Source organism: Erpetoichthys calabaricus, chromosome 6 (assembly GCF_900747795.2).
Source record: "Erpetoichthys calabaricus chromosome 6, fErpCal1.3, whole genome shotgun sequence".
In the NCBI taxonomy this organism is placed as follows: Eukaryota; Metazoa; Chordata; class Cladistia; order Polypteriformes; family Polypteridae; genus Erpetoichthys; species Erpetoichthys calabaricus.
This window is the reverse complement of record NC_041399.2, coordinates 170722893-170736760: the sequence shown is the minus strand read 5'-3', so window position 1 is coordinate 170736760 and position 13868 is coordinate 170722893. Positions and strand designations below refer to the sequence as shown.

Below are 13868 nucleotides of genomic sequence, written 5' to 3'. Positions count from 1 at the left end.
TGTTTCACATCTGCACAAGTCTACATTTTTTCCAATTGCACAACTCTTTGCCAGTGTCATATGAAGACATAATCAGCTTGTTGGTTACCTATTTTTTAATGTAGATCATTTATATAAACTTAAAAGATCAGCAGCACTGGCTCAGTTCCCTTGTGGACATGATTCTTAATAATGCTTACCTTGGAAAAATTCCTTTCTCTATTCCCTTGTGCTTTTCTCTCATTCACTGCATTTCATCCGTAATCTCTTTCATGGATCTGGCATCATCCAAGTCATTTAGAATGCCCTGAAATGCACAATCTTTACATCAGGAAGTGAGTTGTTTTCTTTTATGTTTCTTGCTGTGCTGTGCATTGCTAGAGAACATGAGGGCATCTTTTGGTGGAGTGGATTATACAGTATGTCTTTGAGGCGCATAAGGAGATATTGTTCTATACTTGGACCTTTTTTTTCAAAATTTAGTGGCCATAAACAACAGTCATGCATTATCAACTCAAAAACAATTACAACTCATGATTTTGCTCATTGTTTTATGTCAGAGGCTATGTTCACATTAAACGCCTCATTGCTCATTTCTGATTTTTCATTCTGATCGGATTTGTACGAGGAGCCAAACAGGCCAGCCATAAATCATGAAACCAGTATAGAGCATTCGCAAAATCATTGCCAGACTAACAAACCTACCAGTAAACCAGTGATACACAAGTGCACATCAATGCAGCTCATATGCCATTAAGTATTATACATATACAAACTGATATAGATCACATACAAACCAATAATATAGGGACACAAACCAATATGGTTCATATGAATGAAACCAGTATTGTACACATGCAGACCAATAAAGTATACATGCAAATAAATTATAGTAAATATTCAAAAACCAATAGTGTTCACATGTAAACCAACAGATTATGCACAAAAATATAAGAGTTGTGGCCTGTTTGACCATTCATAGATTTGCCTATCTTGATGGTTAACATTCATAAGTACAAGTGACCCTTATCTAACTGTCCTCTGAAACAGCACACATTTGCACACTGATACGTTTGTGCAGGAGATATATGCATCACCACCAACAAAAAACTTTTTGTTGAGACTTGTGGTAGCTTGCAGTAAGTGTATATGCATCACATTTTACTCTGGAGGACGGCAAATAGTTCGTTATCTGTACATGATTAGTTTCAGAAGGCGAAAAAAGACAGTCGGCCAGCTTTTGCTGTTTTTGTAGCTATTGCTGGCACTGCTTCACTGAGTAAGATGTATGGGTATGAGGAAATATACAGCAATGGTGGGGTCATGACTGTTGTCACAGCTGTAGCTCTCTATTACATTGCTGTTTTGCCATGCTGCTCAGCCCATGCATATAGGCAAAAAAAAAACCACATGAATTCCAACTTGATCATACTCATTGATGTGGCATGGCCATGAATCAGATACATATCCTATCTAGGACCACATATTAACTCTTTGAGGGCTGAATATTTTTTCCAAAAAAACTCAGTTTTCTGAAAAGCACACAATGCAATGGTTTCACATATAAATCAACATAAAATGCCTGTTGCCATGTGCTGTGGCTGCTGTTGGCGCATGTTTGGCATCTCTGGCAGCAGTGGCTGCATGGTGGGACGGCTGCCTTCGCACAGCAGGTGGGTGGCAGTGGCAGGCACAGTGTGACGCAATATGGTATGTACCTCCAGTGGTGTTCCTCCCAGGCGAACATTGCTGTAGGCGCATCAGCTACACGAATGTGTTCAGCACCATGATCAGCTGGGGACAAATCCGACGATGCTGGTACCACACTTTCATTTTCTATATCTATCTCCAAGGCAATTGAGTCAAACTCGGAGTCCAACAAGTCAGAGTTCTGTTCAACGAAATTACGTAGAAAAACATCCACAGAGTATTTTAATTTGCACATTCACTTTAGTCTCTCACCAAATGTCAATGCCATTTTAGAGGTTGTTTGCTCTTTGCTACTCATGCACGCACAGGTATTCGAGGTTAAACCAACAAAGCTATGTAACTTTCCTTCTAGCAAAGAGAGTCGAACTGAAACGTAATGGCGAGTTTTGTTGCAGTTTACAGGTGATTACCGTCCTCTACTCCTGAATTTTGACAAAAGTTGACATCAGCCCTGAAAGAGTTAAAGTGACTCAAATCTGATTTGATGCATTACAGATGCAGGTACAGATGCCACTTGCCATGGATATCCATTTCCAAATTGTGCAGAATATAAACATCACTAATTAGGACTAGTTTATCAGAATGTTTATGAAGATCATATTAGAGGCATGTACAATATGAAAAATAACCTCTAAAAGTTGTGTAAAAAAATTAGTAATATACTGTAATTGTGACTGTAAGTTTTTGATTAGCTAATATTAGCATATTAAATAAAAGACAATAACCTTTTAGAAGTGACTTGCAGGTCATCAGTAAAAATCACAGTTTGCCTCGAGTGATAAAGGATGTAAGGAAAAATGCACATCCATTAGAAAGAATGTCAACCGAGATGATAGTTTCTGTGTGTTTACATCACGTTTGATTAGTAAGCAGAAGACATACTTTGTACTTAATATAATTAAAAAGTTTCTTTATGAGCAGGAAATAAAGGAGCAATTTTCTTTTATTCTTAGTTTATTCTGAGAGATTCTAATTTTTCAGATGTTCCTTCCTATGTTTTTAGGTAATAGCCAGTGAAAAACTAAAGGTAGCATAATAAACAGACTTAAGTGTAAAATAGAAGTTTTGAGAAAGGACGATGTTATAAAGAGTCAGAATGTGCGAGAAAAAACAAATAGGATTTTAGCTTAACTAATACTGTACATAAGAAGTTCCAAATTCAATTATTAAAACTAATAATGCAATTGGAATTAAAGCTACTGAACAGAAAAAATTAGTAACACATCTAAGATTTATTATAATATTGTACATGCACCATATTGTAATGGAAGTGAGGCTTAAACCAATGATCTTTATAGAAGAGGAATCCCACATCTTGATGCACAGTGTATAGAGGAGCTGGATAAACCACTGAGGCTCTCTTCAATTCAAGAGACTACTAATACCTTACAAAACGGGAAAGAAGTGACTCCAGATAGCTATCTTTCAGAATTTCATAAAAAGTCATCTGCTAAATTGCTAATGCTAGCCATGTTTAAGAGGCCAGAGAGGATAATATACTGCCAAAAACATTACCCCATTACTTTTTCCCAATAAAGAATAAAACCCCATTAGATTGAACATCCTACACATCAATTATTAAAAGATTCTTGCAAATGATTTAGGATAAAGAATAGAAAAATGTATTTTATAATTTCACAAGATGAAATTGATTTTGTTAAAGGTAGAGACTATCAAATAGTCCAAGATTGTTTCAATTATTATACACCCCTGCAGCATCTCCAACTTCCATAGGGTGTGTTATCCAATGCAGAAAATACTCTTAAATGCATTAAGTGGGGATTTCCAGTTATTGTACTATGCAAATATGATCAGACCCAACATATGTGCGTAGATTAAAATGTATTCCAGCACAGAGGGTCATATAGATAGCATCAATTTTAATTATTATGCTCTGGAGTACAGAACAAGATAGGGCTCCCCATTATCACCAGTGCTATTTACTATTGCTATTGGAACCCTGGCTGCCTACCTCCACAAAAAGAAAGAGATTCAGGGGACTGCAAGAGAAAATGAGAAGAAAAAGTATCCCTTTTTGATAATATTATGGTTTTCTATATTACTGTTTAATATTTATCGCTGCCACATCTATTGGGGAATTTCTGAATAATTTTTGGGTTCAAAATTAATTTGAATAACTGCATACTGAGTGAATAGTCCTGCATGACAAATCCATTGATTTTCCAACCCGCTGAATCCAAACACAGGGTCACGGGGGTCTGCTGGAGCCAATCCCAGCCAACACAGGGCAGGAAACAATCCTGGGCAGGGTGCCAACCCACCGCAGGACACACACAAACACACCAAGCACACACTAGGGCCAATTTAGAATCGCCAATCCACCTAACCTGCATGTCTTTGGACTGTGGGAGGAAACCCACGCAGACACGGGGAGAACATGCAAACTCCACGCAGGGAGGACCCGGGAAGCGAACCCGGGTCTCCTAACTGCGAGGCAGCAGCGCTACCACTGCGCCACCATGCCGCCGCATGACAAATCAAACAAGCTAATTTTTTTTAACTTTATCACAACAAATGCTTAAGATTTACATATGTCTAAAAAAATGTAAAGATCTGTTTAAATTGAGTTTTTGCAATTTCATGGGATTTATCAAACAAGAATTAGTTGGGTGAATCAATATGGTTAAAATAAATAACTTTCAAAACATTGTTGTATCTCTGCTATCTTTTTGTAAAGGTTGCCTGCCAAAAATTATGCCAATGAAAAATTAAACACTGTAGGTACCTTTGTAAAAAGAAGATGGGGTAATTGTGTGTGTGTGTGTGTGCGGGGGGGGGGGGGTGGGGGGGGGGGGGTTGTGGGTGTCTGAGTTTTCCCTGTCTGATAGGTCCTAGCGTGGATTTCTGATAGGAATACTTAGGAAGCTTTTTTATTGACAGAGAACTACAAAGCCTTTCTGGCCCATTACCTGGCTTGCCTGGGGCTGGTAAAAAGAGGTTTGTGAAAAAAAAACAAAAACCTAAGCCTTTTATTTGGCATTTTTAACTCCAGAAGTGTTATCAAGAACTGATTGAGAAGTAGAAGTAATCATTGAGTGAGTTTTAAAATAAATTGTATTATTTTGTGAACTAAAAAAACTATTGTTTTTACATGTTGGCATCATTTTGAGACATGAAGTTTTCTAGGGTTTCTTTGAGAGCAACCCCACCTGCATGGTGAATATTAGGATAACACAAGAGGAGGATCAGATTAAGTCACATCTTTCAAAAAGTATACATTCAGGTTTATTTTCATGTGCACGAAGCACAATAAATTTTTTACTTGCATGACTTCTTGGAACAGTTAAAGAGTGTTGGCATCAAGAAAGGCATCCGGTTGTAAAAATCACACCATCATCTATAAAACATCAACCCCATATAGAAGTGTAACACACACACACAGAAACACATAATACATGTTTGTAAAAATACAGTGTATATATCCCTGGTCTCTGTCTTCTATTTAGTGTTTCTGGTTATTTTATTAAACAGTTCTGTCAATTCCTGTCTTTTGTTATTTTGACCTAATCTGTTTTGGATATTTAATTATTGTGAAATTTGTATGTATGGTTATTCAGGAATTTCTGTTGTAAATGATAATAATTTTTTATATTATGAGGTCTCTGAAATCTTTCAGGACCCCCCCAATTGGATGACATGCCGAAAATTGACTGGCACATCTGTGGAGGATTGCTTGTCGGCTGCCAAGGTAACCACAGGTTCTCAGCGTAACAGCATAGCGCAGCAGAAACAACTACGAGTCAATCAAGATCGCACTATACAGGCCTGTTGCCGATTGGTGATGTAAGGGACATTATAATTACAGGGAACAGTATAACTTGGCCACTGACCTGGTCCCAACTATGCCCATTTGCTGTGTCTGTGTATAGGAGAGTGGTAGCTCCCAGTGCAATAAATAACCCTGCTGTTCCTGGTTCAAGTTGATTAAAGCTGGTTTTGCTAAACTACTGAGACTCAGCCTTGTGTTTTGGGGTGCAAGATAGGGACTCGCGTGTCACAACAGCTTGAATCAAGAAGGTAGGGCCCCTGCGACTCTGGGGCTGCCCCCACCAGGCCATAAGCTAGCTGCTGAGGCCCACTGAGGTATTGATTCTCTGCATGCTTTACACTTCTTTGAATTTGTTTTGTGGATCCTGTAAATTCTAGTTTTTGATTTTCTAGTTTTGAAGTTCTTTTCTGTGTATGAGTATAGGGATTTTGGATTGTAGACTGGTTTGGTTTTGTCTTTTAAGGATTACCCTTATAAATTCATTCCTTTTATATTCCTGTTTGCTTTTTGAATATTTTTGTCACTCAGATCTTTAAAATAATAAGAATCATTACTTTTTATATAGGAAACCAAGAGTTTAGTAAGTCCCCTTTTCCCTTGCTGATTTTTTAGAAATATGGGATGTCTTCCCCTCTTGTGATAACTTTTCACTTGCAACCTGTGCAGGCCATGAAGCCTACTTCTTGAGTCTGGGGCCAAGCTAATTTTGTTTCTAAGTCATATCGTGTGGCCTAGACTTTGAAATAAAACTTAATTTTCAGTTTTTGCAATGCAGCAAACTACTATAGAATTCATTCTTTTATATACAGTGATCCCTCGCTATATCGCGCTTCCTCCTTCGCGGCTTCACTCCATCGCGGATTTTAAATGTAAGCATATGTGAATGTATATCGCGGATTTTTCACTGCTTCGCGGATGTCTGCGGTCTACAGTAAGTGCGCTTCCTCATGATTTGCCCATTTGAATTCAAACAAGGGACGCATTTGACTTCAAACAAGGGACGCTATTGGCGGATGGCTAAGAAGCTACCCAATCAGAGGACGCGGTTAAGCTCCTGGGTGCTGACTGGCTCCGCGACAGGGAGCGCAGAATTCGATTTCACTTAAAGCCGGCATCTCATCTCATCTCATTCATTCAGCATCATCGTTTTGCTTTGTGCGTACTGTAGTCAAGCTCTTCGTTATGTCTACAAAGCGATCTTCTCCTGCTACTGGGGCCGTGCCGAAGCGCCAACGGAAGATGCTAACAATTGCTGAAAAGGTGAAATTGTTGGACATGTTGAAGGAAGGGAAAAGCTACGCCGCTGTAGGACGCCACTACGGTATCAACGAGTCCACGGTTCGTTATATTAAGAAGGAGGAAAAGAACATACGATCTACTGCTGCAGTGTCATTTAACCAGGAGGCGAAACGAAGGGTAAGTGGACGTAGTAAGGCAGTAATCCGGATGGAATCTGCGTTAGGGATTTGGATCGAAGACTGCCGGAAAAAAAACATCCCCGTGGACACCAATATCATCCGACAAAAGGCCAAGCAACTTTATGATAGGTTTGCGGATGCTGGAGATGCTCCAGACGATGACGATGACGACCCTCGACCTGGAACTTCTGCTGAATCCCCCAGCGAGAGCCGTGAATTTACTGCCAGCAAGGGCTGGTTTGAAAAATTTAAGAAAAGGTTCAACTTGGCCAGTGTTAACCTGCAAGGAGAGGCTGCCTCTGCAGACAAAGCCGCAGCCGAGAAATTTGTCGCCGACACGTTCAAGACGATTATTGAGGAAGGCGGATATCAGCCTGAAACCGTGTTTAATATGGATGAGACGGCCCTATTTTGGAAGCGGATGCCGTCTCGTACTTTTATCACGAAGGAAGAGGCAAAAGCCCCGGGGTTTAAGGCGCACAAAGATCGCATCACGCTGGTCATGTGCGCCAATGCTGCGGGCTTTATGATAAAGCCTGGGCTCATTTATAAGTCCAAAAACCCCCGAGCCCTGAAAAATAAGAATAAAAACCTGCTGCCTGTGTACTGGATGCACAACCCGAAGGCGTGGATTACGAAACGCCTAACTTCGGATTGGTTTCACCAATGTTTCATCCCAGAAGTAAAGATCTATCTGGCAGATAAAGGGCTGGATTTCAAAGTCCTTTTACTTCTGGACAATGCTGGAGGTCATCCCTTGGATCTATCCTACCGAGGTGTAAAAATTGAGTTCTTGCCACCAAATACAACATCACTGATTCAGCCAATGGATCAAGGAGTTATCCGGGCTTTTAAGGCATTGTACACAAGGAACAGCCTGCAACACATGGTCGAGGCAATGGACACGGACGATGACTTTTCCCTGAAGGAGTACTGGCGTAAGTACATGATCACATCGTGTATGGTGAACGTGCAGAAGGCCCTTAATGATATGAAGAAAGACACGGTTAATGCCTGCTGGAAGAAATTGTGGCCAGAGATTGTGTGCGAAAAGAAGGGCTTTTCTGCAGAAGAAATTCATGACTCAGCGGTTGACAAGGCAGTCACGCTGGCAAAACTGCTAGGAGGAGAGGGATTCAACGACATGACCAGTGATGACATCAATGAGCTGCTCGATGCCCACTCCGAGCTGCTCAGCGATGAAGATTTGGCCGAGATGACCAAGTCAGCGAGCGAGGAGGAAGATCAAGACGACCCGGCAGAGGAAGACGCAGGCCTAACTCTCGAGCGTCTCGCGACCATTCTACGAATGGCAAAAGATCTGCAGACATCCGTTGAAGAATGGGACCCGCAAATGATTCGTTCTCTGCAATTTAAAAATGCTCTTGACGGCGCCACAGAAGTGTATAGGAACCTCTTTACACAAATGAAAAGGCAGCGCCAGCAACTGCCCATCACGATGTTCCTTACACGTAAAACACTGCCTAGTACGCCTTCAGTGGAAGAAGACGACGGCGCTGCTACACAGTCGCGTGAAGAGGCTCCTTTACAACAGCTGTGACAGTCCAGTAAATAGCATCGTTATCTGACAAGTTGGTGAGTACCCAAAACTATTTTTCTACGTACTTAGTACAGTACATGTATGTACGTTTATTGTAACTGTGCACACATTTTATACAATTTTTTGCATTGCATTTTTTTTTTTTGCATTGTAGGTATTTATTGCCGGTGGCCTGGCTGCAACAAATGTGATATTGGAGAGGCTCTACGGTTTCTTTAAAATAGCATTTTGGTTTTATGTACAGCATTTACATGTTAGATTTTTCACGTATTTTTATATCACCTACTCAATTACAATATGTTTAAAACTGTTACGTATTAAATAAAACTCCTCAATGATATACGATACGTATGTTTGTGAGTACTGTAGTATATAAACTGTGTTTACATACATAATTTCAACGAATCTTACCTAATAACTAAGAGAATATAAAGGGTTTATGCTGTATAACTGTATGGGGAATATTTATAAACCATGTGGGAGAGTTTATAAGGACTTAAAATATATAAAAATAACCATATAAACATATGGTTTCTACTTCGCGGATTTTCTCACTTCGCGGGTTGCTCTGGAACGTAACCCCCGCGATGGAGGAGGGATTACTGTAATTTTGGTAATGAGCTAGGTATATTTCTTTTTTCCTTTGTTTGCATTGACACAAAACTCATCTTTAATATTTTCCGTTATTGGAAGAGATTATCATTACTGCCTATGTATATATTCAAGTGAGACACTTTCTTACCAGCAATTCATTTCAATCTTTCCTCCATTTCAGATACTCTGAATCTACATAGGTATTTTACTTAGTGTTAGGTGTATGTAGCCAGGAATTTGGAGATTCTATTCTAAACAGAAGTATTGAAAGTATAAATAGATATAATAAATATAATTTATATATTTATAATATATAAATAGTTTAAATATAACTTTTGGTCTATATTGATGATGTGTGAGCCAAATATTTAAGTTTTGCCTACACAGACTATTCTCTGACTATACCTTTAAATTAATCCATGGGGAAATTAGTTCAGCTGGTTTAGGCTGTCCTACAGGGTATCCTGAAGAGGGACTAAGGCTAAATTAGAAATTTATTATTTATCTCCTGTTATTTTGTCTTTATTTAATAAAAAAACAATCACAGAAAAAGAAGGGGTCTAATTGTTTAAGTAAACAGAGGAAATTCATCATCCTTCAGGCTCCTTATGCAATCCTTTTCAGATGTTATTCTATCAACATGTTTTGGTGGGTAAAACTATTTGTATTTTGGCTAGAAATAAACTACACTAAACACATTGCAGGAACAAAAAAGCCTAGATATACCCTCAAAAGGCATGAATGAACTTTTATTTAATTTGAAACTCATACAGTTCATAGAAGACTTAATAAACATGGCACTCATTGCAGCACATTAATTCTAGAATCATTGCCCTGTATGGATATTGTGGCAGAAATATTGAATTGGATACATTTTGCTGCTGCTGCTCCTGGCACAAAAATGTTACACTGGGCTTTGGTTGAACTCAGTCCAGTGAACTTGGCAGTGAACCATCTTCCCATCTGTACTCTTTCTGCTCCTTGCTGTTTATAGGACTCCCAACTGCCGACACAGCACACACTCACTGAGAAATCCAAGTGCATGACGAACCAGTTGCTTAAATTTTATCATTTGTCAATACAATAGATAAAAAAACTTTGCTCATTATGTATCTTATTAGCATACTAAACTATTCCTTACTGCAACATAAACAAGAACACAGAAATAAATTAACCACTGCTGTATATTAACAGCTTGTCTATTTAGGCTTCTTTTCCAGTACGGCTTCAGGGGCTGCAATCTTTTATCATAGTGAAATTTGGGAATGATTTTTTGCCTTTTGTGGAAATCCTTGAGTAATTACTCTTCTTCTTAATCTATCTCAATATTTAAAAGAACCTAGTAGAATGAATATTTACTTTCTCCGAATTATCACATTTTTGCAGATTGTTTCCTAGAATTCTGCTCATTTTCAACTATTTCAGTAATTTGCTGAAAGATTAATGTGATGAGTGGGCATCTGTGTGAATGACACATACTAATTATCCCACTATAATTGTCATTTGTGTGTTCACTAAAAATAAGAGTGTTTTATAAAGGTCTGATGTGTGCAACAGTATTTTTTTAGCAAAATGCTATCTAAAATTGAGCGGTACAATCAGACTTGAGGCAAAAATGTGGTAATATTTACTGAACCAAAACAGAAATCATAGTCAGCAAATTGTTCCATTATACAAAGAGTTTATATGCAGATGTAGCCATCAGATGACCCTCCAGCACCTAATTTCCACATCTTTGATCGAAAACTATCTTGAATTGTAGACTAAATTAAACAGATCAATGGGAGTTATCTATTAAGATCTTTCATTAAAAGAGGTAACTATGTGTAAATTTAAAAATAGCTGAGCACTTAGTACACTTAAATGCTTGCTTTAGGGAGTTGTAGTCAAAATTAACAAGTTATGTGACTGAAGAGATATTACAGATTAAACTGATACCAAAGCATAGTGGTGCAGATATTGTACTTTTAAAGAAGATTCTACATTTATAACTTTTGTCTGTCATGAAAAAGTAGGATAAAGTCTATTTGTGTATGTTTGGTGATTTAATCTTTTAAAGAAGATTCTACATTTATAACTTTTGTCTGTCATGAAAAAGTAGGATAAAGTCTATTTGTGTTTGTTTGGTGATATAACCCTCTTCTTATTACCTGTTTTACCAAAGTGTTTGAACAGAATGCATCCCATGATGTCTTATTAGTATTATACAGCTTGCAAGATTAGAATCTACAAAAACTGCTCTGTGTTTTTTACACATCGAGTAAATTTGATAATGGAGCATAACATGATATTTGTATACAGGAGATGTATACAGTAAGTGGCATGGTGGCACCACTCCAGGAGACTGGGTTCAGATTCTTGCTTGATCACCACCATCATGGATTTGCCTGTCCTCCTTTTGTCTGCGTGCGTTTTCACTTTCCATTTTCCTCCTACACCCTAAAGAGGAGAATGCTAATTTAAATGATAATTAGAAATTGTCCTTATGGGAGTAAATGTGAATGAGTTTGTGTGTGTGTTTGTTGCAATATATTGGTACATGATGAATAAATAAGGAATATACATATATTTCAGATATTTGTTTTCCATTTTCCCTTTATCAATTAGTTCTTTGATTCTAATATTAGCAGCTGCAGTTCTCCCAGCTTTATTGAGCTTTTATTATTAACCCTGTGGTCAATTTATTTAATCACTAGCAAAATACCCGCGCTTCGCAGTGGAGAAGTAGTATGTTAAAGAGGTTATGTAAACATATATATACATATACATATACATATATACATATATATACATATCTACATATACACATATCTTTGGTTTCCTCCCACAGTCCAAAGACATGCAGGTTAGGTGTATTGGCGATTCTAAATTGTCTCTGGTGTGTGGGTGTGTGTGGGTGTGTGCGCCCTGCGGTGGGCTGGCACCTTGCCCGGGGTTTGTTTCCTGCCTTGTGCCCTGTGTTGGCAGGGATTGGCTCATGTATTTAGGATATAGCGGGTTGGATAATGGATGGATGGACATTTGTATGCATAGCCCCATTTGCCCGTTTTCATTTTTTTTCATTCTTCAGTAATATTTAAGCAAACCCGGAGCTTGTCAGTTCAAATCCTGGTACTGACCCCACTGTGTGACCCTGAGGAAGTCACTTCACCTGCCTGTGCTGCAAAAAACAAAAGTAATGTAACAAATTGTACCTCAGATGTTGCAAGTTGCTGGAATAAAGGCATAAGTCAAATAGATAAATATGTATTATACACATAGGAACTATTAATTTATTTTCAGTTAAGTCATCTGCAGCAAACCTTTATAAATGAGGGCTTCTCCTTTTTAGATAGTGCAAACTGTTTCTTCTTCATTGAGGTTTTCTCTTGGAGAGCTTTTTTCATTTCATTGAAAATTAAAGCAGCAGCTGCCAAAATATGTAGCTTTCTTATTAATTTTTCAACATTGTGTAAAATAACTTTATAAAGTAACATAAAAGGTTTAAATACTGGTTATCCTTTTACACTAAAATATTACTAAAGAGATACAAAAAAAGTAAAATGCATATGTTGTTTTTCTTTAAGGAGATTAAATTTTACTGAAGAAAAAAAAAAAAACTTAAACAGCCAAATGGGGCTATGCATACGAACTTAAAAGGTTTAAATAAAACAGAAATATATACCTTTATTTTTACTTCCTTAACTTGTGGAGGGTGTATCTTGTAGCAAAGCCCTAAGTTTTTTCATGAAAGCCCGTTTCAGTCAATAAGTCTTAAAAACAGGTGTAAAGATATTGACAATAAGCTACGCAAACCCACCAAGACATGAAATCGTTTAAATCAAAGCGCGAGTCGACAAACACCATCCGATACTATTAGTTAACGATTAACACATTTCTATATGTATTGTAAGCATACAATACAACTGATAATATGTTGCGCTTATTTATCTGGTGTACCGACATTTTTGCGCGTTTAACGGCTGAAATCTAACGTGGTTTGTGCCCTTCAGAATGAAAACAGTTAGCATTTACCTTTTTAATAAAAAGCGAGCTTTTAAGCCTGAGAAATCACTCCGTAAATGTACACGTTTAATTCTTGATCACTTCAAACAACTGAACTATCCAGAACATTTCAGGCATACATCCAGCATTCAAACTATGTATAAAAAGCACAACTGTTAAAGGAATTCAGCATTTCTTAATTGAAAATGTTCCTTTAATCGTCAACATGTCTCAATGAGTCGTTCTGGTGGTTTTACTTGACATTTTGATATTCTGGTTAATTGTGTTTGCAGTTGAGATGTTCTTTCCTGATTTATACTTGTTTTCTCGTTAATATTTGTTTCGCTGGTGTTAGTGTTCTGATTAGAGGTTATTGGTCCTTTGATGTCTTGACGGTTTCTTCTTAGAACAGCTCCTATTACGCAATTCCGTCACATACTGGTCTATTGTTTCTCTGCTTTTCTGGAAACATGTAAAAAAACTTGTGCCGCTCAAACGTCACATTGCGCTTTGGGTTGCAATACGTTTCGAATTTTTCAACTATTTTGTTCAATTTCATATTGTCGCCTCTTCACCAATTACATGTAGAAGCATAGACGCTTTAATTTTTTCACTTTTCCTATCTGCTTCAATCGCAGCAAGATACAACTCGAATCTCTGTTTAAATCTTTTCCAATTTTCAGCTACATTTCCCTTTAACTGGAGATTTGGTGGGGGCTGTAATCCTAACATATTTTTTTTCTCTTTTGCTAGAACGTCTTAGCGCTTTCTGATCACGTTTTCGGGTTACTAACAGACACGCGACTCGTTCAAAAGCTGAACCTCTTCTTCA

The 13868-nt window shown here is 37.9% G+C and overlaps 1 protein-coding gene across 1 annotated transcript; it reads left to right on the top strand.

Annotated features, from left to right (window-relative positions):
* The first annotated feature begins 6925 nt into the window (after window positions 1-6925).
* LOC114653131 (tigger transposable element-derived protein 1-like) lies at window positions 6926-8677 on the top strand. The gene is made up of 2 exons (XM_028803296.1): window positions 6926-8171; window positions 8613-8677. Exons 1-2 carry the CDS (start codon window positions 6926-6928, stop codon window positions 8675-8677), a joined length of 1311 nt encoding a protein of 436 aa, XP_028659129.1.
* Window positions 8678-13868: the final 5191 nt, after the last annotated feature.